The sequence below is a fragment of the Crinia signifera genome, chromosome 4 (genome assembly GCF_055691185.1).
Source record: "Crinia signifera chromosome 4, ASM5569118v1, whole genome shotgun sequence".
Lineage (NCBI taxonomy): Eukaryota > Metazoa > Chordata > Amphibia > Anura > Myobatrachidae > Crinia > Crinia signifera.
The window spans coordinates 261,459,668-261,486,738 of NC_139220.1; the positions used below are offsets into that span (position 1 = coordinate 261,459,668).

Sequence of the window (27,071 nt, forward strand, 5' to 3'; positions counted from 1 at the left end):
CTTGTTTATACATTACGACCATTCCAGTGGGCATAGAAAACAGAATAGTGAGCAGAGGGCAATGATGCACTGTGGCCGAAGGGGACACGGTACACTTACACAGTGTCCATTTACAGATACTGACTTCCCACATCAACCTTTTACTTGTGTTGCTACTTTTGGCACACGGTCTAATGCATGTCTAACTTTTGGCATCAACCTATTGATTGTCTGACTAAAAACATTGCCTGTCAGCTATACCACACCTGAATAACATTGCACCAAGAACACACACCAATCATATGGAGAGGGGAAAAAAAACCAAACAACAACAAAAGAGCCACCAGGAGAAAAGGTTAAAATCTTCATTAATACACTGAAAATATGACAGAACTCATGCTTTTTCTTTAAAATCAAAAATACAAAAATTAAATGTTTTCCTAAAAACTTACTAAAAAAAACTCCTTACTTTAAGGAGTGACTTTAAAATGAATCCGTGTGTAAATTTATACAATAAATGGCATACAGTTAAACAGGTAATATACATAGAAACAAAAAGGATGAACAGCCTCCTCTGTAGAGCTTTCATTTCCAATACTGTACTCTCTGAACAAGCTTACAAAATACAAACCTCTTTAGAAGGGGGAAGGGGGAGACAGAAAAAAAAAAAAAAAAAAAGTGCCATCATCCTCTGTTTTAATGCAGTGAGTGCACAGCTGAAACATCTACTGTACACAGTACACTCACTAGAATAAGCAAGCAACCTTGCACACACCCCTCCTGCACTTCATCCCTCCCTGCAGGAACAGTAGAGCACCTGTTACAAAAATACCCACCATTCAAATTAGCTGCATCAGTACCAGAGCCATGGATGATCGGTAAGGGAAAGGGAGGCAGTTTGTATACAGGTGTGCACGAATATGAATATAATATATATATTCATTCGTGTGTGTGGTTCTGCATGAACTGAAAGGCAGAAAGAATATTGTGCACTCATAAAATGACAAAATAGGTTCCTCCCCTCTGCACTGTACTACACGCAGTGACCACACTCTCTATACATGCCTCCATATTCCCATGCTCTTTTCTCTGCCTTGAAATAGCTTTTTGTCTTTTGAAGGAAAAAAAAAAAAACTTCTAGAATGGATTATTACCGATAAGATATAAAAGATATATGTGTATTTCTAAATGGAGTTTACATGGATTGAACTTTAAGAATTTAATTCTATTAAAAAAAAAAAAAAAAAACGAAAACAGAAAAAAACACATTATGCAAGCAGAGGAAAGGACCAGCCAAATATATCATACAAAATAAAAGTAAAATTTGGCTACTAGAACAGATTGAAGCGACTGAAATACGAGGAATGGATAATGTATAATCTACACCAATAAGGATCAACGTGTAGGAGGTTTAAATCCGAAACTTGAGAAAAACTCTCACTGGCCGTTTCTGCCCGACACGGACAGGCTACTCAGCAGACAGGAAGCCACCTGTAGCTCACAGGCAGCAGAGTTTCTCTCGGGAGGAGGCCAAGCTGCCCAATGATGTGCCACCACACCAGACACAACATGTTGCGGTGAAACCGTTCCTTTTTTTCCATATATATATTTTTTTCAGACAGCAAAGTAAAGAAATGCCTTTAGCAGTTATGGCAAATGCTTGTGTACATGTATGCTTCAGTCCTGTGGTTGTGCAGCTTCGCTCCCTGCAGGCATTTGAAAGCTGTCCCCATTAGTTGGGGGGATCCTGCAGGTGACCGCTGACCCTTCTAATCTGGTGGCAAACAGTCGTGCAAGCGAAATCTGTCTCTGATGTGAGGCCGCACATCCTCATTCTACAATGGTAAGAGGAAAACAACAAGTTTAGTATGCACAGAAAGTCACATACAAAAATTTAAATGCACAGATGTTCTAACACTGCAGTGAAGGAAATGTGAACCTAATCCTCACATAACTATTCTGAACAACACAGACTGAAATTTTAAATGTGGTCTTAAACCCTCTTGCAAATAGCACAGAACTTCATAGTGTTGTGTGGCTAATGATCTGTTACAGGCTACTGCCGAGTCTATTGCTTTGCTGTCCTGAAGCATCATTTGAGGATGACGTAAGGCGCTAGAGTTACTCGGGACGGCAATTGATGTTTGCAGAATGATGGTTGACCATTAATGTCAGATAGATTTGCCATTGAAAGTGGAAAATCAATGGTTCTCCACCATTGGTGTATAGATCTTATGAAATGGGTTTTGTTTTCTTTAATGCCTGGATACAGAGCTCAGCTCTGCCTCTTGATACACAGTTCTGATTGGCCAGCAAAATGACCATCGATAATGGGTATTTTAAGAAGTACAGGGGCACAGGGTCCAAGTGCTGTATAAGGATGAACAAGCAGCTTTTCCAAGTTTAATCAATCAATCTGGTCCATTACTGATCAGCATACAGCATTCTTGAGCCCTACTTTAACCAGGCAGCTAGTCTACAAACATGGTCCTCCTGGTCTTCCAGGCCTAGACACTGGCCTCTGGACCTTATTTGGCTTCCACAGCCTTACCTGGACTGTCTCCACACGGCAGTCCTAAGGTGTGGAGACAGTCCCTTTATCTTCCTACAGATCCCTACAGCCCTACAATAGTCACTCACTACTTAGGTGAAGGAGAGCAATTTATTCAAGGAACACAAATGAATGGGTCCAAGCAGCTGGGCCAGCCAAACTCACCAGTTCTACAAGCTTCTCCAGGAAAGGGACAAGCTTCAGCAGCTCCTTGTCGTTTTTATCCATGAACCAACTCTCAATAGGAATCCCATTTGAAAGCTATAAAAAATAAATATTGCAATTTAACATTAAAGAGGGACTTGTAATATGACATTACCATATCCATGTAAGCATTCAGAAGGAAATCCAGTCACAAAACAAATGACATTATACCCAGTACCATGGCAAAGACATAGGGGGTTAATTCTACCCCAATATGCCCTGGGATAGAACCATAAGCCAGTGGTAATCAACAGGCAGCCCTCCAGCTGCTGTGGAACTAAACATTACAGCATGAAAGACAAATGCTAAAGATGTGGGATAACAAAAATGTACAATTTTTTCTTGTTTACTGATAAATATGTTGCTGTATCAAGAATGTTTTTGCATTCCTGTAAAACTTCAATAACAAAAACAGTAGATCTTGAGAAATGCTCATGCTTTATGACTTTATTTAAGTCGCTTGGCTATCATGCCGATCAGAAAGAAGAATTTCCTCACGGTCAGATAGGAGTGATCACTCCACGACTACTCTGATGTATTTTAAGAGAACTGGGTTGACCCGGCAACAACCCGGGTTGAACCCTGGTTATTTGTGTGGTGTGAAAGGGGTATAAGTGGTATCAGCCCATGGATTTCTCACACAGAAAACATCTGTAATTTAAGTACTGATAAAAGCAGTCAGTCTACGTCTTAAACAATGACACAAATGTAAATAATGCGAAATGTAAAGAAACTGAAGGCTGAAACAGCCCATCTCCTAAAAATTGTGTCATGTTCCTCACAGCACCAAGGAAAAAACTAGTCTCTGAGGACAGGAAGCTACTGGCTGCACTTTCAAAGAAATGTACTCTCCTTTAGTGGCCGGTCCTACGGCCCCTGACTACCCACAATCCCCAGCATCCACCGCAGGCCAAATGAAAATGTATGTGTTCTTTTTGCATGCAAAAAAATAAATAAAAAAATAAATGAATAAACAATTTAGTAGTTGCAATAATCAGTACTCTTTACCTAGAACGGCGCCCATCGCGACCATCGAATGCACTAAAAAACGGGTGCGATGTGATGCCCGCGATTTCCCATAGGGACCAATGTTAAAAGTGAGATTGGACGCGATTTTAGTGTTCAATGCCTCAATGACCGCGATTTTTACATAGGAAACAATGTTAAATGGGCCACAGAGCCCAAATAGTCACCGTGAAGTCTGAAATGGCCCCCACAATTGTTAACGCCACCCCACGATCAACGTCAACCCGAAGCGTGGCGAGCCCGCGAGGGGCGGCGGTACGCGTCCTCCGACCTTTTCATACCCCCACTATCCACGTCGGCGTGGAGTTGAGAATAGAATAGTGTGGCGAGCGCAGCGAGCCCGAAGCGTGGCGAGCCCTGCGAGGGGACGCGGATACCTTCACAGTTATACGTGTCCCCTCGCGGGCTTCCCAGGTGTCCATGGCGACGTGGACACCTGTGAAGCCCGCGAAGGGACGCGTTTACCTGTGAAGGTATCCGCGTCCGCTCGCCACGCTTCGGGCTCGGTGGCTCGCTGCGCTCGCCACACTATTCTATTCTCAACTCCACGCCGACGTGGATAGTGGGGGTATGAAAAGGTCGGAGGACGCGTACCGCCGCCCCTCGCGGGCTCGCTGCGCTCGCCGCGCTTCGGGTTGACATTGATCGTGGGGTGGCGTTAACAATTGTGGGGGCCATTTCACAGTTCAAGGGCACTATTAGGGCTCTGTGGCCCATTTAACATTGTTTCCTATGGCCAAATCGTGGGCATTGAGGCATTTAACAGTAAAATCGCGTCCAATCACAGTTTTAACATTGATCCCTATGGGAAAATCGCGGGCATCGCGTCGCACCCGTTTATGTACCCGCGATGCCCGTGATTTTTTACCCCCGACGCCTGCGATGCCAATCGCGGGCGCCGTTCTAGGTAAAAAGTACCCAATAATCATTGACGGTCAGCAAAAGAAAAGCTCCACCTCGAGCAAGAAGCAGGTACGACTCACTTGGTATGCAAAGGCTTGTGGTGAGTTATCAATGATGATTGTTTTAGAAAGATCCCTCCCCAGGATGTTTAGATCCTTAATGTAATTCCCTTGAACACACACGCAGTGCTCCCGGAACAGCCTGTGTCTGGAGCAAAAAAAGAAATAAAAAAAGGTGAGAAAGGTAAAGATCTGCACAGCAGGAGAGAAGAGAGATATATTCATATGAGCCATGCATACCTGACCAGCCGTTTTTTGGGATCCAGTATATTCAGTAATTTGTCTGCATATACTTTTTTTGATGCCGTAAAAAGAATTATCTGTAAAATTCAGGGAGAGGAAACAAATGAATGACAGAACATCAAGTTTTCTGAAACATAACTTCAAATTCACAGCTTTCTAAATCTACGTCGCTAACAGTAGTGATTGTCTGACATGGTTGTATCAGAAGTGACCAATCCAGGCTGTGCTTTCCCTGACATTGCCGCATCTGATGCAACCGGACAGAAAGATCACTGTGCAGTTTGCTCTGCTTACTGGTTTCCTTCTCCTGAAGCAGCCCATCAGCGCCAAATACACAGCGGCTGCAGACATTAGCAGTTTCTGGAGAAATAGTTCTTTAAAAAAAAAAATTAAAAGCATCCTTCACTTGTTATCACCGGTACAGTGTTCCAGTCCTTATTTGATATTAGAATATATTTAACCCCTTATTTTACATCTACAGTGTTTGCGGACTGGAGAAAATCCATGACGGAGCATCAGGAGGGATCAAAGTTTCCGTACTAAGCGTGTAATTTCCCCCCAAAGGGTGAGTGCAACACACAAATCTTTTAATTTGTGTTTATATAGTATCACACTATATGCATGTGTGTTATGTCTTAGGTTTGAAAATTGAAGAGCATTTGTGGATGTTGGGGACAAATGTTTTGCATTTGCACTTTAAGCATGACCACTTTACATTGTTCAAATAGTAGTGTAATTTCAGGAATATCTATAGTAACTATTTGTATGTGCAATTCTTCTGGAAAGCGCAACTTGGGGGGGTGTATTCAATCCAGGATTCCGACTCGCGGAATGTTCCGACCGTTTTAGCCGGCTTCTGACACTTACACTTGTCGGAAATTGTGAAAGATTGAATAGTCCCTTAGGGGTTTATCCACCTTTCTAGATTTTTATGTTCCGGATGTGTTTGGTGACACATTTTCTGATAATCAAGATAGTCATAGTTCTGTCAAGTGTGATTTTTGCTAATTATTAGACTTTTGTAAACATTTTGAAAAATATATTAGTCAGCTAAGTGGTTAAATAGGTCAAAACTAGAGTTACACAGTGCCAGTCACTATAAAGAGGGTGCAATAGAACACACTAACGTATGCTTTCTACAAAAGCTGTAACTGGTAGATTACATTCGCTTTATGTGGTTTCATGTACAGGACCCAGTCACAGAACATATTCCTAAGCAGTTACCGAACACAAAACAGCTGAAATAACATTATATCAAAATGAAAAAAAAAATGATTTTGCAGCCAGATAACAGAACTAATATTCTCTTCTGACTAGTAACGGTTACTTTGGCCTTATAATAATTTCATACAGGTTCTTTGTCATTGCATGCTTTCTATTATATGCAACACATCTAGGTCTTCTATACATAAAAGCATATGCATTAACTCACCTCATATATCTGAGACATACGTTCTAAGAACTCACGGAAAAAAGGCCGTAACCGCACGTAAACCTAGAGGGTAAAGAAAGAAGTTGAAAAGCAGAAAAATAATGACAATGATCTCAGATGTTGGAGACTACCCTGTTTACAATACATTTCACCTGCAGTAATGCTGCCTTCTGCTGAGGGAATTTACTAAGATGGGAGTTCTATTTCAGATGGGATTTTACTATAGGCAACCAATCGGATACAATCTATTATGGTCTAGAACAGAGGTTTGAGTGAGGAGCTTGAATTGTATTCTGGAGGGAAATGGGAATCAGTGTAGGGCTTGTAAGAGAGGGGAAGTGGACATAGTACGTTTGGAGATATATTGGAGTGGAGAGAGGTTTTTGCCAGAAAGGCCAATAAAGGAGGACATTAGAGTAGTCCAATCTATAGATGACCAGTGAGTGGATGAGGGTCTTTGTACCATCCTATGTGAGAAAGGGTCCTATTCTGGAAATATTTTTGTGGTGGAAAGGTCACAATGTGCATTAATACTGCTTCACCCCCATATTTTGATGGCAACACTAATGCTCTAATGGAGTATGAGCAGAACTTCATGCTGTACCTGGTAAATGACATCTTGGAAAAGCACAGGAAATGTAAGTGCAGCATCTTCCAGCTCATTGAGGCTGCAATGCACCAATGTTTCATCCTGTAAAGCAAAAAAATAAAAAATGATCCCAATAATAAAACAGATACAGACATGCAAAAAAATGAAAATACAGACAGGCACCTTACCAAGTCCAGGACAAGGGAGAATTCAGGAGTACTCCTTGTTTTTAGAGGGAGAGCTGGTTTTCGGTTTAGTTGCTCTTCAGTCAGAGGTGGAACATGTTTGATAAAATAGTATCTAAATGAAAGGATAAGAAGAGAGAGTCCTATCAATGTGTTCTTTATATGGGAAGATTTAAAGGCAACAATCTGGTGCAGGAGTTGCATTGATTCACCAACAAAGAATACAAATTTCAGCTACACCACACACACTCATTATGTTCAGCCCCTTGTAGGATGTTCAGAACATGACTGAGGTAGAGAAAGTTGAACACAAGAATGAAAGAAAGCTTCCCAACAAGCTTTGGAAACGCACACAAAGTAAAATGAACACACAAAGACATCCGCAGCTTACGCAAAATCAGGACCCAACAATATTCTAATTACAACTACAACTTGTGGAAAGCACACACAAAAAAAAAAAAAAAAAAAAAAAAATCACCAAATGTTACCTTCAAACCACACTATATATGCAAAAGGAATATTTCAAAACCATTGGTTTTGTCAGTTGTTGAAGAAACAAAGGTCAATAGATAGAGCTGATCAAAGAAGATGAACTCCATGGCTTGACCATACTGGTGTAATGAGGACCACAGGATCTAACCCAGGGCTGGGCAACACTGGCTCTCCAGATGTTGATGAACTACACATCTCAGGATGCTTTGCATTAGTTTTGCTATGTGGCTATGCTGAAACTGATGCAAGGCATGCTGGGATGTGTAGTTCATCAACATCTGGAGGGCCGGTGTTGCCCAGCCCTGGTCTAACCCCATTTACTCCAACCCAGGAATTATTCAGTGTTCATTAAGCAAAAGGCTGTGGAAAAAAAAAAAAAAAACACTTCCCTGCTCCAATGGGTACTTTAAACAGAGGTCTGGTGGCATGTAGAAAGGGAGGAGAAGGCATGTTTAAATCACGTAAGATTTAAAGTGCCATCCCACCATCTAAATGGGTGCAGGAGGACTCTCCGGCAGTCGGGATTTTGACAGTCGGAATCCCAACTGCTAAAAGTCCGACACATGGGCAGTGGCTATTCTCCCTACTGGCACAATAAAAATAGGTGGCGAGCGTAGCGAGTCACTGTGCCTGCAGCTTGGTGAGCGCAGCGAGCCCACAAGGGGCTTCGTGGTGCTCGCCACGCTGTCTGAGTCCCCGCAGTCGTGATTCCGGCGTCGGGCTAATGGCTGTCGGAATCTCAACTGTCAGGGTATCATACCATCTATACCCCAGCGGTCCCCAGTGGATAAAAAAAAAACAGCAAGCCAAGTACAAAATTCAATCAAATCTATGTTCATGATCAAACAGGAGGAACTGGGATGTGATGGAGCAAAGCCCCGTGAGGGTGTGTTCATGCAGCTGTGGATCCTTTTCTTTGAAGCAAGCTGTGGGACATTGGACCATGGGATTGCAGGTTGGGTTGAAGCGTTGCTGTTAAACTACTGTAAAGGCCCCCATACACTATGCGATTTGGCCCCGATTTCACCAGATTCTGGAGGATTGGCCCGAGAAATCGGGTGAAATTGGCCAAATTGCGTAGGGTATGACATTTGATCTGATGCGCGGTCCCGTGCGCATCGGATCAGATCCAGATGTCGGACGGTCTGCACATAAGATTAATCATGTGCAGCCGTCTGGGGGAGCAGGCTGGCAGTGGGGACCTGTCCGGGGAGCGGCAGGAGCAGGGAGTGGTCCGGGGAGCGGCACGAGATGTAGCGGCAGGCAGGGAGCGGGGATCGTGGCGCAGATGCTGAGCACTGAGCAGAGACCGGTGGCGCGGCGGGAGAATATAAATAAATCCTATTCAAAAGACTGGGCGGCCGCTGATTGGCTGAGTTCCCAGCCAATCAGCGGCCGCCCAGTCTTTTGAATAGGATTTCTTTCTATTCTCCCGCCGCTCCCCCGGTCTCTGCGGTCCCCACTCCCTGCCTGCCGATACATCTTGTGCCGCTCCCCACACCAGTCCCCACTCCCAGCATGCTCCTGCCGCTCCCCGGACGGTCCCCACTCCCAGCCTGCTCCTGTCCTTAGGAAAAGTCGCCCTAGTGTATGGAGGCCCTTTACTTTAATTGTTAGCTACTCCTACCTGCAACCCCATCATCCCAGTACTTCTTTAAAAATGTACAAAGGGGAGTAGTAGTGACCCAATTAAAACAATATAAAAAAACGGTGAAGTGGATCTAAATGGAGACCAACCACCTACCAGTAAGTTAGAATACACATTATTTCTCCATATAATTTAAAGTTAATAAAAAGCTACTCACGGGTCAAACACCTCCCAGTCTTCTTCATATGCTGCCTCGGCATGAGCAGATGAATATCCACTGTCTGGGGACACAGGAGCTAAGAGAAATCAGAATGTACAGGGATAAGTAACCAGACTAGATTGAGGAATTTGCTCTGTACAAAAGAGGAAACATTTATGAAAAACAGCACACAAGAAGAGAATACATTATCAACTGGATTTGATCATTTTCTAACCCAACCCAATATAAAGTATCAACAGACACTGAAGGTAAGCTTAAATATTTCCCTGTATACTGATTAAAAAATAAATGTTCCAAGAGGGTAAAAAGAAGCCAATTACCAAAAGGATTCAGGGAAGAGTGCTCACCTGTGAGAGTTGGGATTTCCCTCTCTGGGGTTTCCTCTGTGGCCTCGAGCCAGCTATTGGCCACTGTTCTGACAGGTGCCCCTTGATTAGCGTAGGATGCTCCATTTGTGGAGGTGGCAGTGCTGGTGCTGATTTCATCCACCTGCTCCATTTCCAGCTGTTTCACTATCTCCTCAGCTTCCACAGCTTGTCCTGGAGAGTCTGATCCTGATGTGCCTAAGATGCAAGAGGGTTTATGTAAGAGATCAGATTACCATAGACAGATATATGTGGGACACACACAATGTTATCACAGCGGTGGCATGGCCAATACATCATGTGACTAAGGATTCTTGTTTGGAGGGCCCCTGAGCATCTGCAGAATTTACTGTAATGTGAAGAGCTACCACTGTACCGACATGGCACTAGTATTGCACTTGGCCTCAGATGGCTTATGTGCCAAATGAAGTTTGCTTTAAAATGATAGCAGGACAGGTGTTCTGTGATGTAACTGTGTGTGTGCGCATGTATGTATGCATGCTGTATTATAGCTCTCACGTATCCAATTGAAGCATTCTGGAACTACTGGGGTGTAGTGCTCAATGTAATATAGCAACAAAAAAGGCCAACAAAACTCTAGCATGTATTAAAAGGGGCATGGAAACTAGGGACTCAAAAGTAATTATGCCTCAGTACAAATCATTGGTTAGACCGCACCTCGAATATGGAGTACAATTCTGGGCCCCACGCTATAAAAAGGACATCATAGAATTAGAAAAATTCCAAAGAAGAGCAACAAAGCTTATTAGGGGAATGGAGAATTTAAGCTACGAGGAAAGATTAAGCAAGCTGGGACTATTTACACTAGAGAAGAGATGTTTAAGGGGGGACATGCTCAATATGTATAAATACATTAGGGGCCAATATAAGGAATGGTCATACATCCTTTTTTCTGCTAGACAGGAATCTAGGACGCGAGGGCACGAGTTTAGATTTGAAAAGAAAAAGATTTTGTTCATCTAGAAGAAAAAAAATGTCTTTATAGTCAGAGCAGTCAAACTGTGGAACTCTCTTCTTGGAGAAGTGGTGTCGGCAGACACTATAAATACGTTTAAAATAAAGGTTGGATAAACATTTATTGGTTAACAACATCCACGGGTACGAATAAGTAACATAATCTGTCTCTAAAATATCAGAAAATACTATACAACAAGGGATAAGCTACTATAAACATAGGTTGAACTAGATGGACGCATCTACTCGCCTACTATGTAACCGGAGCTGCCCATACAGGAGGGTACGTTCAAGTTTCAATTAACTGCTTTATAAATTTAGTCCATGTTTTGCTATATAAATCTTTTAGTTGAGAAGGAAAAAAGAAACAGACTACAAATTATTATTCTTGAACAATGAATGTTTGGAGTGAACAGGCTCCACACTGTGTCCTAAATGTTAAAGGCTTACACCAGAACATCAACCTACTGCGTCCCAGAGGACGCCTCTAAAGATCCTAATCATAATCAACTTAATCGTCTTAAACTTAAGAGTCTGATCCCTCCTAGGAATGGACCAAGAGCTTGGGTTGTTGTGGGGCCTAAAGGCCCCCACACATTAGATCGATTTTTTGGCCGATTGTCCGATTTCCGACCGTCCAATACATCGACCGAAAAATCGTTCTAGTGTGTGGGGGCCTTAACTTTAGAGGTAGATTATGTCCAAGGACAAAGAAACCTACACTAAGCCCTAAACAGATCTGGGAAGTTATGGGGAGACATTTACTAATACCCCTTGGGTGAAGCAGTTCCACCCGGGAATTTCATGAAATACAAGGGTCTTTTTTCGGTGTGAAACGGTCAATTCAGATCTTAAACTCTGGGTCTCCGACCCTGCAAATGACCAAGGTTGGAGACCCAGAGTTAAGATCCGGGTTGACCCTTTCACACAGGCAAAACCCCAGTGTAATAGAGCAAATTACTGGGTCTAAATTTTAGACCCAGAGATTTGTTCTCCTGTGTGAAGGGGGTCTGACAGCGTGCGGCCGAATAACCTGGCGCTTCAAATGCATCCACCACTGTCTAAAAGCAGTATTAGATGGGAGTTATTTTTCACATGGGAAGGTTCTAAATAAATAAGTAGATGCTTATTGGTTGCCCATAGCAACATTCCATGTGAAAAAGAACACCCATCTTAGTAAATTTCCCCCATGGTGGACCCTTGCTAAAGTCCCTGACCAAAAATCTCCTACTTCAAAGTGTGAGGGAGGAAGATGGAAGGGAGGACATCTCTCACCACCGTGGTACACTGTGTGAGCTTACTAAGCTCTGCGACAGACTGGCTCCTAGCTGTACCTCATTGTACAGGTTACATACAGGCAATTGTGATGACATGACTGTTGTGAGACAGCACATATACAGGAATTGAAATGGTGTTTGCCATAGTGAGAAGTTTGGCATTTGTACAGCAACTGTGGTGGCAGTTAGAACTTTAGTGACAATGTAGATTGAAATTAGAATAAATGGTACTGGTAAAGGAGTGCAATTCTGTGCATTGTACTTGGAGCATATAGTCTACTGGATCCAAGATAGCATACTGGTTGTGACAAAGTACCAATGATAGTGCTATTTAGAAATTAGGTCTTTACAGTATGCGTGTGTAAAGAGTTAACCTAAAATTGAAATAGGATGTGAATTAAACAGGTAAAGAATGCGCACTGACTCATTTCAGTTAAGGTGGAGTAGATTATCTAACCACTGAGGGGTCACATCAATTAAAAGAAGCCGTTACCTGTTTTCTTTCATATGAGAGTGCCACAATGTTTACTGAAGCCAGGAGGTCATCTCTCCACCTTTTAGCATCCTTATGTGGTATTCCCTTCTACTATATAAAATGAAAGTAACCATCTCTGTGGTGACTATTTAAGTGAAATACAGCACTGGTTTTCTGCACTTTAATTCCTGGAGGGGGTGGGCCATAATGACATAATTACTCCCCATCAGGACAGTTATGTCATCAAACCTTGCTCTTATTTATACTACAGCAAAATTTAAGTGTGTGGTGGGGGGTTAGGTAAGTCTCCTCCCAGTGTTTAACCCCTTAGGACAAGTCCCACTCAAACAGTGAAGAGTAATGTTGTTGCATTTAGAGAACTTATTAATACTACAAATGCTTCTATAAATGAGTACATGGATCTAGCTATGATTTTTCATACCTTGAGCCCGATATGCCTACAGCATTATGACAAAAAAAAATTTCTTATCTTCAACGGAGACACTACGAAGCACGGCTCAATATATCACTTTTTAAAACACATTTGGCAATTTATGCTTTGTGATGAGGATATATTGGGGGGGGGGGAATATATATCAGGGATAGGATTAAGAAAGCTCAAAGTTATTATATAATAGAACAATCACTTTGCAGGCACTCACCATTTTTATTTGCTGGTGAAAAAAAGTTGAAGACAGGAGAAAAAATGGTCCCCAACAGTGTTGTCCTGGGTGGGCTGGTTACTCCAGTTCCATCCTCCAGCTTTCCATTTTGTTTCATGTGTTGAGCAGTCACCTCATAACTTGCGGCTTCTAGAGCAAGGGAGAAATTTGAAAATCATTGCAACACTATAAAAATTGCCAAAGTGCTAAAAAGTTGTGACAAGCAAGGACAGACTTTTATGCGCGCCCCAACCTGTTAGAAAGTTTACAAAAAAAAAAAAAAAAAAGGATTCCTACATTCTGGACTGGCTGGCATTGCTGATTAGCATTTATTGTCTTTTCATGCCACTCAAGACACTGTTGCACTGTTTCAGGAAGGGTGGCACAATCCATGGGATAATTAATGGAGAGTAATAACATTTCACAACTGTATTTTAATCACAGATCATTATTCAACTCATTAAATCTGCATGTAAAAGCCTGCAGTGTCTTTATCCAGAAACATGGATTCTCTGTTATCCGTTACCCAGTGCTGCATGGGATCTTATATTATACCATTACCCATGGTATTGATTTGATTAATGAACGGTGCATCCCAGTTTATTATTAGAGCTGAAAATGCTGACAGGTTGTGTGTATTTTATTTGTGGCTACTCATATCGTATATTGATGGAGACATGATAGATAGATAGATATATGTCCTGGAGTCTGGTCCCTGATCTGGCTGCTTAACAAAAACTAGTGAGGTCCGTTTGTACCACACTTAAGAATAATCCTGAATTTCTTCAGGACATTACCCCATCTTTCATCTTTCAGTTGGTATGGAAATTGTTCATGTTTTTAGATGCTGACAGGCACAAGGATTGAGATCTGCTAAGGATCCACTCCCTCTCTTTCTAATGAAAGCTGTATTACACTTTGACTGAGAGACATTAGGTTACTTGTGGACGGTTACCCCTGAGGAAGTCGTTTTAATGTCGAAACGCGTTGGGTTTTGTGCATGATTGACCATTTTAGAATCCATGACTCCACACAGATGAATAAATTGTTTTATTGTTATATTTTATACATTAAATTTGTTGTATTGTGACCGCATTGTCACCATTTGTTCTATTGGTGGTGGATATATTTCAAGAGGGCGCACTTTGTCCATTGTCTGCTATTCTTCCCCCACTAACAGGGGGGACTCACATAGTTGCTGCCCATATATTTCCTGTAGCGCATTGAAAGGGTATCCATATATATATATATACATATACATATACATATATATATATATATATATATATATATATATATATTTTTTTTTTTTTTTTTAATTAGTGAAATGGACAGTTTCTGTTTCACAGGTGGACTAGACCTTGGATAAAGTCGATATAGCGGTCCAATTTACTATTCACCGTTATAGGATGGTAACCCATCATTATATAACAATTGTGCGGATTACTCTTCTCATTAGAAAAGTACAAGTTGCAACATTACAGAATCATGGAGCCTTAAAATAAATACACGCTCACTTTACTGACTAGATGTTAGCAAAAGGGGATTTTAGGTTCTTACCTGTAAAATTATTGGTCGGGGGGGGGGGGGGGGGAGGGGGGGACCGGGAACCAAGGAGAACAAGATCTTTAACTAGTGTAGCCCGTAGCTCCTCCCCCTAATACCCCTTCCTGTCCTCAGAGGCCAGTTTTAACTTAACAAGCCGAGGAATAGGGATAGGAGAAGAACATTCAACAGAACACACAACCATAAGGCAGATAACTACTGCCAACATAACTGCTGATCTGGAGCCCAGCATCCACCTTGGCCTACGAAAAAAGGATTTTACAGGTAAGAACCAAAAATCCTCTTTTCTACCGGTCTAAGGTGGATGCTGAGAATGGGACGTCCTAAAGCAGTGTCCCCTATGGGTGGGAACGCTCCCGAGCTTGCATTAAGGACACCTCTGCCAAAGGCCGAATCAGCCGAGGCGAAGGTATCGAAACGATAAAACTTTATGAACGTGTGAGCAGAAGACCACGTGGCCGCTCTGCAGATGCTCTCAGCCGAGACACCCACTCGCACGGCCCAAGAGGTCCCAACTGACCTTGTGGAATGTACCCGCACTGAATGAGGGACCGGCATATCAGCCAACAGATACACTTGACGTATCGTGGATCTCAACCAACTGACAAGAGTCCGCTTAGATGCTGGCCAACCAAGTTTTTTTACGTCATAAAGGATAAACAGAGAGTCTGATTTCCTGATTGTTGTCGTCCTGGAAATGTAAAGGGGCAAGGCCCTGACAACGTCCAAGGACTCACCCACCAACAAAAGATTTTCCGTATCCGAAGGAGGAGACGGAGTGCAAACAGGTACCACTATTTCCTGATTTATGTGGAAATTAGAGACCACATTGGGAAGGTAGTCCAATCTCGTACGAAATACTGCTCTATCTTCATGGAAGATAAGAAAGGGGAACTTGCACGAGAGTGCACTCAAGTCTGAAACCCTACGAGCCGAAGCAATCGCCAATAGGAATAGTGTTTTCCGCGTAAGACATGATAGTGTCACTGACTGTAATGGTTCAAATGGAGGTTTAGCAAGACATTTCAACACCAAGGACAAATCCCATGGATTAGCCGGAGGCCTAATTGGGGGCTGTAGATGTAAGACGCCCTGCAAAAACGTCTGTACAGTAGCAGACAAAGCAATTTTTCTTTGAAAGAAGACTGAAATGGCTGAGACCTGGACTTTTAAAGGAACCCAGGCTAAGACCCAGATCAAGACCCGCTTGTAAGAAAGCCAGGATTCTTGACAACCGGTAAATTCTAGGATAGGAAGTATTTGTGACAAATCCTATGATATATGCTCACAGAGGAAGGCTTCCTGGCTGTTAGCATGGTCTTGATAACAGTATCGGAAAAGGCCCTTTTTCTATAGAATGGACTGCTCAACACCCATCCCGTCAAAGCCAACCTGTGGATATCGGGATGTTGGCAAGGGAGATAACAGGTCGGGACGCAGAGGCAGCAGAATTGGAGGAGCCCGGGACATGCGAAAAAGGTCCGGATACCACGACCGTCTCGGCAATTTGGAGAGCGATCAATATCGCTTCCATCTTCATTTGTTTGAGACGTTGAACAAACTGGGGTAGGAGAGCTACCGGAGGGAATGCATAAACCCTCTGAAAGTGCCGATAGAGTGTCTACCAGACAAGCTTGAGGATCTCTTGTCCTTGAGTCGTATACTGGAAGTTTTATGTTTTGGCGGGAAGCCATCAGGTCTACTTGTGGCTGACCCCATTGACTCGTCAGGAGAGTGAACACTTCGGGGTGGAGTGACCACTCGACTGAGTTGATTGTTTGGCGACTAAGAAAGTCTGCCTCCCAATTTAACACCCATGGTATGTACACTGCTGACAGGGCCAACAGGTGTTTTTCGGCCCACTTCAGGATGTGAAAGACCTCTTTCATTGCTGCTCTGCTCCTTGTACCGCCCTGTTGATTTATGTATGCAACTGCTGTTGCATTGTTAGACTGTACTCGGACGGCTCTGTTGTGAAGAAGAGTTCCTGATTGGCAGAACATTCTGTGTATAGGATGCAGTTCAAATCCCGGCGGTCGGAATCCCGACACTTTCTCCCTCCGTGGGTGTCCACGACACCCATAGAGGGAGAATAAATTAGTGTGCCGAGCGTAGCGAGGATCCGGGCCCGCTGTGTGGCGAGCATCCACGTCCGTCCCCCCCCTTGTCGGGATTTCATATTAATCCCCTGTGTATGGCCCTTAGTTCTAGGACGTTTATTGGAAGAACTGCCTCCTGTCATGTCCAAAGGTCTTGCATGCTGACCAGAAAGAGGTTTGAGTAGAAGCCTGTTCTTATTTGTAAAGGTGGGACAGGAACTATAACCAACGTCTCTACCAGCTTTGAGATGGCCCTCTCTAGAGCGGATCCGCGGGAAGACCGGTTGTGAAAAACTGGGTCGAAGGCCTGGACCAAAAGGTGAGGGAGTAGCCGTGTAACAGCACATCCTACTCCCAGGAGTCCGTAGTTAAGTGTGGCCAGATATTTGCGAAATGACGAAGGCGACCTCCCACCCCAGAGACGACCGGAAGAGGACTTTTGGCGGCATGCTGCAGGCTTTTCAGCCGGCTTAGGGGCCTGACGACGACCTGCCCAGCTCTGTCGAGATTTGGATTTCTGTTGTTTAGCTGAAGTAGGCTGAAATCTTGTTTGAGTTCTAGCCTTACTTTGAGGTCTGAAGAAACGAAAGGACTGCTGTTTTGTTTTAATAACCCCTGTGGGGAGGAAGGCACTTTTGGAAGCTGCTAGGGAAGTGACTATCTTATCTAGCTCTGGGCCAAAGAGTTCTGACCCAGAAAAGGGTAAGGCCTCCAGGGCCTTCTTTGAATCATTGTCTGCTTTCCCAGTGCGGAGAAAGAGAGCACGTCTTTCTGTCACTGATACCGCTGAGACTTTTGATGCCAACACTCCCCCGTCTAGGGTGCTCTCACTGAGATAAGTGATAGCCTCCCGAATATTGTCCACAAGCGGCAGAAGCTCTGACCTCCGTGTGCCTGACTGTAGGCCCTCAGTCAAATCATCTGCCCAATATCCCATAGCCGAGGTTGTCCAGGCAGCTGCGCAAGCTGGACAAATGGCCCGCCCCTGCATTGGAATAGATTGATTTAAGGAATTGATCCAATTTTTTATCAACTAGGGCCTTTAGGCTGGTTTCACACACTCCGGCTCCTGCCGGACGGTGAAATCCCGCACGGCCAGGGAGCCGTGCCGCACACACTAGTTTAACATGGAAGGGATGGCCACAGCCCGGCAGCCGTCCCTTCCAGTGGTGGGATCCGGCTGCAGCCGTGCGGCCGGGTCGTGGCCGTCCCGTGTGAATGGACACAATAGTGTCCATTCACAACTAATGTGTGCGGCACGGCTCCCTGGCCATGCGGGATTTCATCGTCCGGCAGGAGCCGGAGTGTGTGAAACCAGCCTCAGGGATGTCACATCTGGTATAGGAAGCGTAGTGGCTTTCACTAGCCTGGTGACATGGGCATCCACCGGAGGGGGATTTTCCCACTTTGCATAATCCTCTGGCAAGGGATAAAACATGTTTTGAAATAAACTTTTTGTTGGGATGTTTTCAGGCTTCCTTTATAACATTATGGGGAAAATTTACTTAGAAAGTTCTACTGAAGTTGGGATGTTGCCTATAGCAACCAGATTCTATTAACTATATTCCAGAAAGTGCTAAATATATATGTGGTATATGGTTGGTTGCTATGGGCAACATCCCATCTACAATAGAACTACCATCTTAGTAAATGTACCCCTAACAATCCAAAGTTATACGGCTGTGATTATTTGACATCTTTCAGTAAAATCAATTTTAAATTAAACATAATTAAAACATGCAAAAGAAGTTAAGTATTAGCATCTGTGAGATGTGCAAAAATATCATCAGCTAAAAATGCCAACATCTGTGAGATGCGCAAAATATGAGTGCCAACAGCTCTGTAAGATGTGCAGTATATCGGCTAAAAAATGCCAGCATCGCTCACATTTGTTATATAAATTCAAATAAAAAATATTTCCTATATAAAAAAGTTAAACATTACAGGTCATTATAATGAATAAAAGGTTTGCTTGGCAATTTTCACACCGATTTTGACAAAGTCAATTGGCACTCAAAGGGTAAAACATTTTGAATAAAACAAAAAGAAGGAAAAATGCTTTCTACACTAGCTGGAGATTATTCAGCAGTCAGAAGTTGTAATGGGAAATACATTAGTATTAATGAATGTTGGGGGAGAAGCTTGATGCTAAGGCAGACTTAGCACCTTTCTTATCTGAATCACCTCCCTATCTCTGTGTGATTTACTGCATTGGATCAGCATACATAGATCACAAGCAACAAGAATGTGGAATAACACCAGGTATTCCCTTATAACAGGTAATTATATATTTGTTGTTGTTTAAACCACGTTATTAAAAATCAGGGTTGGCTGGTTTAAACCAATATAAATGTACTCTTATTAATGAAAAAATTTAGTTAAATGCTGTGACAGCGCTGACTGCAGTTGGCCAGATAACAGCATCTACATTGTAGAGAGCTCTAATTATTGTCCCCACCTCCATTGACTTGACTTTTCCGTCGGACACGTGCGATGGGCTTGCTTGGTTTCTCAGCAGTACGTGGAGTTGAGGTGATGAGGTTGTTATCGAGGTCACGCTCCACCCTGCTCCTCTTTGGGGGGTTCTCCCGATCTTCCTAGAATAGCATGAAATCATTGTCAAGCCATTTCTTGTTGAGATGCCAATGGACCACAAAAGAATAGTATTTTAATCATGTTACTCCGTTATCTGACATTAACCCCTACTAAAAAGGTAAACATACATCATCATACACAGTGCAATTCCCCCTACAATGGAACCAGTTGCATCCAGTCTTCACATTGCTCAGCCCCATCTCACACAGCCTGTCCCGCCAATCAAATACAGACAGTAGCTATGGACAGTGCAACTCTTAGGACCTGCAAGAATAAGTAGCGTTCATTCCAGCACCCTGCAGTCCCTCTATCATACCTGGGTTGTTGCTCAGTGCTGTGGTGCTACTACTACATTCTGACATGTATCTCAGTTCTGAGATTCAGACCAGAGTGTTCTTGAAGCACCACAGCAGAAAGCGACACCACAGGCAGGAAAAAGGTTTGGAAAGGTGCAGTGTACTAGAATGAAGACTAGATAACTATGCATTTAGCCATAATGTTCAGGCAATCAGTGGTAATCTTACCTTAGTTGTGCTGCCTTTGATGAAATTTTTTATGGTAGACAGTAAACCGGTGTCTGGTTTAGACAGCTTTTCTACCAGAGGTGAGCTCTCCTCCTCCTCTTCCTCCTCAGAGTGCTTCCTCTTAGTACGCGCAGTACGTCCGGCAGGCCCGTGACTGCTGCGCGGAGACCCCTTCCGCGTCCTAAGCCTCATTTTTATGGTCGCCACATAAAAGCTGGAAATACAAGATTAGATTACAAATAAGAACGAGAATATGACAGAAGCCTGTATGTATACACCAGCCTAAATAAATAAATAGAAAGATCACAATAGTCATGAAGGGGGCAATTCAATTCTGAAAGGTGCTGGTGACCATTTGGATGGCATATCAAAAATTGCAGATTTTTCCTTGCAACCCACAGCACATCACCATTAATTGAATTGACCCATAACTTAATTTCATCTTTAAACCTTATTTAATACACTTCTGCATCCCGCTCTTCTAAAAAATAATAATTTGAAATAATTTATTCACTAGTCTCCTTGGAGTCTCATTTTATTCTCAAAATGTACATTCATGTATACTGTAGAAGTCAGGACCAAACAATTGTGATAAAGGATCTACCATAACTCCCTGGTGTTTATTTACTAACATGGGAGTTCTATTTCAGATGGGATGATATAGAACTCCCATCATAGTAAATAAACCCATCTGAGTCCGTGAAGCCGGGGGCTCATGGCAATGTCTGGCGTGACATCACCACAAATTGAATTCACCCGATACAATTGGTTTTATTAATGTAATGGCCAGTTTTCTGAGCACCGCACGAAACATTAACGTTGCCCACCCATGATTCCAGAGTAATGGGCCCCATACATCAGCAATCACAATTTATGGATTTCCAGATATAGGGATATTTTGGCCAGATAAATGGATTTTACAATCTATCTGACTTTGCCCACACATTACAGATTTATTTCAGTGATCGGCAGATTTTTCCATCTAAAGATTGCATCTTTATATCTGGAAATTGCCCCAATCGATTGTCATTTCAGCTGTTCATAATGTAAATAGATGAAGACGACGAATTGGGAATGCCCACACATATAAAAAAGATCTGCAGATAATACCAGATTATTAAACATGTTTAAAAACCTGATTAAGCAATCGATTGGCGATTTTGATTGGGATTGCCAAAAGGGGGAGCCCACACATCCAAAATTAATTGTGGCAATCATCTCCATATCTGAAAATTGTCACAATTAATTGCTGATGTATGGGGCCCTTAAGTTAACTTAACTTTTAAATTAAACAGATTGAATCCCACCCTGAACTGTCAAATGGGCTGAGCACACATTTCAAGTGGTGTCAAATCCTCCACACCCAACAGTTGCAGTAGCATGGAGTCTCTCCTATAATGTTGTCCTGTACCTGGTGTGTTACAAGACGGCTCCCTCGCTGGCCTGGATGTGGTCAGTACCCCATCGGTCAATATATAAATGTGGTCGGTATCCCAACTGCCGTCAGAAGACCAACACGAAAAGGATCGTGAAGCAGGGGGGGGGGGGGGCAGATGGGCGACAACGACTTCGGATTGGGCTGTAACAAGGGAGGGTCAGGTTCCTAGCAAAGCCCCGTCGGGATTCTCCATATCAGGATGCCAGGGTCGGTCCTTTGACCTCCACTATCCCCACCACCTGGACATCACTTGTATCCACCTGCCTAGGTTCCCAACCACCAAAAAAAACAACAATAACATTCCTTAACTAATAACAGCACCCCTGAAGACCCTCCCTACTGATGCTCAGGGATATACTCCTGTTCTTGCTCACATAAGCTTCAGTGAAACAATGTGATGGAAGTCCTACTCACCTCCCTGACCCATTGTTATTTGCTTTTTGTTTGAGGCAAGACCCTGCTGATAAACGCAATGACTTGCCAAGCTGTCGGGGGAAGTAATTAAACACCCTTCAGGTTAAGCCCTATATAACCAAACACAGCTGGCACAATGGTCCCCAATGCAGAAAGCAATATGAACAGGAGGGTGGTCTTGTACATAGGGCAGTTTCCAGCAGGTGATCAGGTTAGCCAGCAAACAAGGTTCAAGGTAATTAACAGGCACACCCAATGGGAGGAGGATCCCTAACAGTTCATGTTTCTCAGACCACCTGTTGATTCTAAGAATGTGCACGATAGGAAGGTACACATCTAGCAGTAATGTGAGCTACAGTAGCAATGGAGTACAGATGTGCACCAGCTAAGGTGGTCTGGAAAATGTTTACTCTTAAGGATTCTGAGTGACCAGGTTGGACACCATGTCCTATGGCACAAGTTCTCAAACTCGGTCCTCAGGACCCCACACAGTGCATGTTTTACAAGTCCCCTCACAGAACCACAAGTGAAATAATTAGCTCCACCTGTGGATCTTTTAAAATGTGTCAATTATTAATGAATGCACCTGTCGGGTGACCTGGAAACCGTGAACTGTGAGGGGTCCTAAAGGACAGAGTCCTATGGTATTATTATATTGTCAGCTGTACCAGGTTCCCTGCCCCACATGCTATAAACCTTGATAACCCCTCCCCTGAGCCACAACTCATGATAGGAGAAAGTGAACAGTTTTCCAGTAACATCCCAAATTTCTGGGTCAAACAACAACAACAACCGACCCCCCCCCCCCCCCCCCCCCCCCCCCCCCATCCATGCAATTTAGTTTTAATGCAGTTTGGTTTGTATTTCAGCACCAAGATACAGACCAGAAGCACAGCAGGGAGTGACAACCCTAGGCAGGAAGGAGGAACTGCATTGGTTTCAAAAAGGAGCAGGTTGCTAGAATGACCACTATTAAAAAATACCCCATAATCAGATTGGAATCTTTTGATCACTTTACAGCCTTCACCATATACACTGTTAGTTAATCTGGTTGAAATAACAAAACGAATTGTTTCAAAATGCACTGGGTGTCACCAGTTTAACTTATATCACAGAAAAGTTAAAGAGAATTCCATATAAGTTGTATGCAGCATATACCCATTGGAGACTATGCTCCTCCAATTAGACAGCAGGAAAAAAAAAAAAAAACAACAACATTAAACCGGAGAAAGGGCCATGGATTCACTTAGGATCATATGCAACGGTTGTGATATTTCCACACAGCTATGCATAATACTTTCTGAGGCTGCTTTTTCTGGAATCTATCAACATAAACTGAAAAGGGAAATCTTACACCCCTTTTCTCCTGCAATGAATATTCTGCATTTTTGCTTAGAGCAAAAAAAAAAAAAAAATCAGACACACACACACAGTGTCAGCAGAGCTTGCTGGGTAAAGCTGGGCACCTGTGTTTGGGGGAAGCCCAGCAGGTTCCAGGGCCATACCCTAGGGGTCCCAAAAATTGCTTTGCGACTTATTTAAAAGACTCATCAGTCATAGTTCATTGAAGTAATATGTGGACCAACACCTCAAACAAGACAAACCCAAACTCCGCACCAACATGCTTTCACTCTCTCACTTAACTTTTCAAAAAAAAAAAAAAAATCAATTTCAGTCCAGACAAAGATCTCCACAAAGAAAAATCATGGGTACTTGTGTATTATCTGGGCGCCCGATTTTTTCATCGCATGCCACTACTTAAGGCATGCGATGGGACCTGATTTCAGGGGTTTTAAAACCCGACAGTACAACTTTTATATCGCATGCCATTATAATGGTATGCGATGATGCCCGATTTGGGCTTATTCCAATGTTAAATGCCCCCCCCCCAGACCTGATTTTTGATTGTACCCCCACCCTGATGGGTAATGACTATGTTAAATACCCCCCCCCCCCATTGTTAACGCCACCCCACTATCAACGCCAACCCGAAGCGTGGCGAGCGCAGCGAGCCCGCGAGTGGTGCCGGTACACGCCCACCGATCTTTTCATACCCCCACTATCCACGTCGGCGTGGAGTTGATTTTATATAGTGCGGCGAGTGCAGCGAGCCCCGCAGAATACATGTGAAGTCATCCGCGTCCGCTCGCCACACTTCGGGCTCGGTGGCTCGCTGCGCTTGCCACACTATATAAAGTTAAATCCATGCCGACGTGGATAGTGGGGGTATGAAAAGGTCGGAGGACACGTACCGCCGCCGCTCGCCACGCTTCAGGTTGGCATTGATAGTGGGGTGGCGTTAACAATGGGGGGCCTTTTAACATAGTCATTACCCATCAGGGTGGGTGTACAATCCAAAATCGGGTCGGGGGCATTTAACATAGGAATCAGGCATCTGGGTGGCTGTACAATTAAAAATCCGGGTCCACCGATTTTTTGTTGTACAATGCCCTAAGATTTAAAAAAATTAAAATAAAAATCAGGCGCCCAGATAATACACAAGTACCAAATCATGTTTTACAGCTCAAACCCTGGCTACAAACTGTGGCCAAATACCAACTGTGTATTTTTTATTACATTTTTATCTAACTTACTTAAAAGTTACTAGACCGTCCTGCATAACAAATTGTGCCTATGCCATTTTGTAAAAATAAGCCCCATGCGGGTCAGGCAATAGAACGGAGCTGTGGTATATTTTATTTACAATTAGCGTACCTAGGGCCACACAAATGGGGTTATTTTGGTTCACTCTTTCTGACAAAATCCTTCTTAGATGGACAAAACCATGTGCACTGCAGGTGGGGCAGATGTTACTTGTGCAGAGAGAGTTAGATTTGGGTGGGGTTTTACTTCAAAGTGAGATCTATATTGCTGTGTAAAAATAAAGCAGCCAGTATTTACCCTGCACAGAAACAAAATAACTCACCCGAATCTAATGCACAAGTTATATCTGCCCCACCTGCAGTGCACATGGTTTTGTCCATCTAAGATGGATTTTGTCAGAAAGAGTGAACTAGAATAAGGCCCAAAATGAGAACTCACTTGGACCATGGGGCAGAGTTCCTGACAAACCAAAAACCTTGCTACTGGAAGATATAGGTGGAAATGTATCACAGCTTGGAGAGAGAGAGAACATGGAGACAGAAAGAACTAACCAATTAGCTCCTGTCTTATAAACACAGCCTGTAACATGATTTTTAGCTGCTGATTGTTTGGTACTGTAAAGCCCCTTACACAGTAGGCGATACAGTAAAAGACATCACTCAGAAGGGCCCTTCTGGGTGATATATTTTACTATATCCCCTAGTGTGTACACTGAATACTGTTATAGATGCACACGCCCACCCATCGTTAAATGCCCTATCCCTCATATGGAGCAATAGTCACCTTGTCCTCTGTAACAGTTGTAATAAAGGGGCACACAAACAAGGCAATTTTAAGCTGTTTTCAGCAATAGGACAAGACTGCTTAGACACCCACCCCCACCAAAAAACAATAAAAAAATGTTTGTCATAATGTAGCATTAATGCCACTTGTAACAAGCACAAGGTTTTATCACTGTGAGCTCAGTGTGTATTCAGAACTGGGCAATAATGAAGTTTATACATTATTTCAATGCTACAGCTGCCAAGGATAAAACAATTCAGTATGTCACTAACCACCCATGGTATAGAAATACATTTATTTTAAGATGCAAGATTACCAGCAAGTACTCTCCACAATGCTCTATTATTACCACTGCACTGTTGCAATCAATAACTTTCATTACTGTTAAGCTTGCACAATTTTAGCTGTTGTTGAAAAAACATAATATCAGTTTTTCTACCGATACATACGAAGTTTACAGCAATACAAGTCAAATCCATTCATTGAACATCCCCAAAACTCTTTTGTTGGTTCCCTTGGCTGTAGGCAACTAACCCATTCATGGTGATATTGTGATCCTGTGCACTCTTCTTATCACAGTGATGCAGATGTTATCTCAATATGCATAGGGGGCTATTTTTAGACAATGTGTTACCACTTCTTTCATCCCAACGCTGCTAAACCAGACCAGATAAAGTACCTGTTTCCCCATGAAGGCTACAGAATTCCCTCCTGGCTAAACTGCACATCACAGAATAGTAGCAGCTGATTCTGAATACTTTGCTTCTCTTACATCATAAAGGTCTATTGATTATTCTGGGCTGCACTATCTAAAAATGCAATTTAATCTGGGAAAATAAACATAATTAGAAAGATACCTCTACAGTGTGTATTTTCAAACCATGTATTGTAAAACAGACAACTTCCCAGATTGAAAATAAACAAACATCTCATCTGTGTATTTACACTACTCAAGTCACAACCTGCAGCAGGCTTAGGCAATAATAATGGTTCATATGCCCATAGCTGGCACATAGGCTGCCCATCTCTGAGCTGCAACACATACACTGTACATGATGTCTGGATGCTAATGTTATCCAATGAGAAGCCTGATATACTGACTGTACCCACAAACTCTCTCTCTAGTCAATGTATGGGCGCTCCGGGCATCTGCTGTAAGCTGCAAACCCCCAGGAAGGTGGATGTCAGATCCTCACCCACCTGGAGGGAGGGGACATAAGGAGTCCCCTGGCCCACCTGGGAGGCAGCAGGGCTGGTAGAGCCTCTCCTGGTACAGCCAGGGATGGCAGAATAACAATATCAATAATAATAATAATGCCAGTCACTAGTACAGCCGACCTCCCGAGTACACGCACACAGGGGAAGCCCACTAACATGGAGCATGCTGACCCCCATCTACCTGAAGGCGCCTGCACATACATGTTCGGCGCGCACACCTGTGCCATGTATGGGGACTCGGCTGTACGCCTGCGGGTGGATGTAGGAATTAAAGGAAGAAGCGGGAGAGGGCCCGGGGGTGGATGTGTGGACACACACGGGCAGTCCCCGGGCCTCTCTTTCCCCCCCTCCCCCGGAGGCCTCTCCTCCATCCTCGACTTCAATTTCCTAGCGCGTCTGGATCGGTACCTGTTGTTGTTTCCCGGGTAGCTCCGGGTGCTGGGCGGCGGGAGCGTTGGGCCCCGGCTGAGCTGCTCCCGTATCCACGGGCCAGGTGTCCTCGGTATCTCCGAACCGCAGCAGCTAAATCCCGGGCGCCATTTCCCGCCGACCGAGGGAACGCAAGACCCGGATACAGCGCAGTGCGCATGCGCGGCGGGCAGCAG

General features: G+C 43.5%; 1 protein-coding gene and 1 long non-coding RNA gene across 8 annotated transcripts in view; one reads left to right on the plus strand and one right to left on the minus strand.

The window, feature by feature from the left end:
* Nucleotides 1-22,852, plus strand: part of LOC146075324 (uncharacterized) — a 51,162-nt gene extending 28,310 nt beyond the window's left edge. For all 7 annotated transcript variants that reach the window (XR_014473557.1, XR_014473552.1, XR_014473551.1 and 4 more), the window contains exons 3-4: nucleotides 5,447-5,530; nucleotides 22,731-22,852. This is a non-coding gene — a long non-coding RNA (uncharacterized LOC146075324). The remainder of the gene's footprint in view (nucleotides 1-5,446; nucleotides 5,531-22,730) is intronic.
* On the minus strand, nucleotides 331-27,071 carry CTDSPL2 (CTD small phosphatase like 2). The gene is made up of 13 exons (XM_083184448.1): nucleotides 26,875-27,071; nucleotides 20,010-20,223; nucleotides 19,349-19,487; nucleotides 13,226-13,375; nucleotides 9,819-10,034; nucleotides 9,469-9,547; nucleotides 7,175-7,286; nucleotides 7,002-7,088; nucleotides 6,398-6,460; nucleotides 4,963-5,042; nucleotides 4,744-4,870; nucleotides 2,696-2,791; nucleotides 331-1,814 (listed from the first exon to the last, which is right to left on the minus strand). The coding sequence occupies exons 2-13, from the start codon at nucleotides 20,199-20,201 to the stop codon at nucleotides 1,749-1,751; spliced, it is 1,407 nt and encodes a 468-aa protein (XP_083040574.1). The 5' UTR covers nucleotides 20,202-20,223; nucleotides 26,875-27,071; the 3' UTR covers nucleotides 331-1,748.

Bases quoted from the DNA above. Each gene is read 5' to 3' on its own strand.
- CTDSPL2 (XM_083184448.1), bottom strand. From the start codon at position 20,201: ATGAGGCTTAGGACGCGGAAGGGGTCTCCGCGCAGCAGTCACGGGCCT. The intron at 19,488-20,009 runs GTAAGATTACCA...ATGCTATTCTAG, and splicing joins TCAAAGGCAGCACAACTAAG to GAAGATCGGGAGAACCCCCC. The intron at 1,815-2,695 runs GTGAGTTTGGCT...TTACCATTGTAG, and splicing joins TGGAGAAGCTTGTAGAACTG to AATGAGGATGTGCGGCCTCA.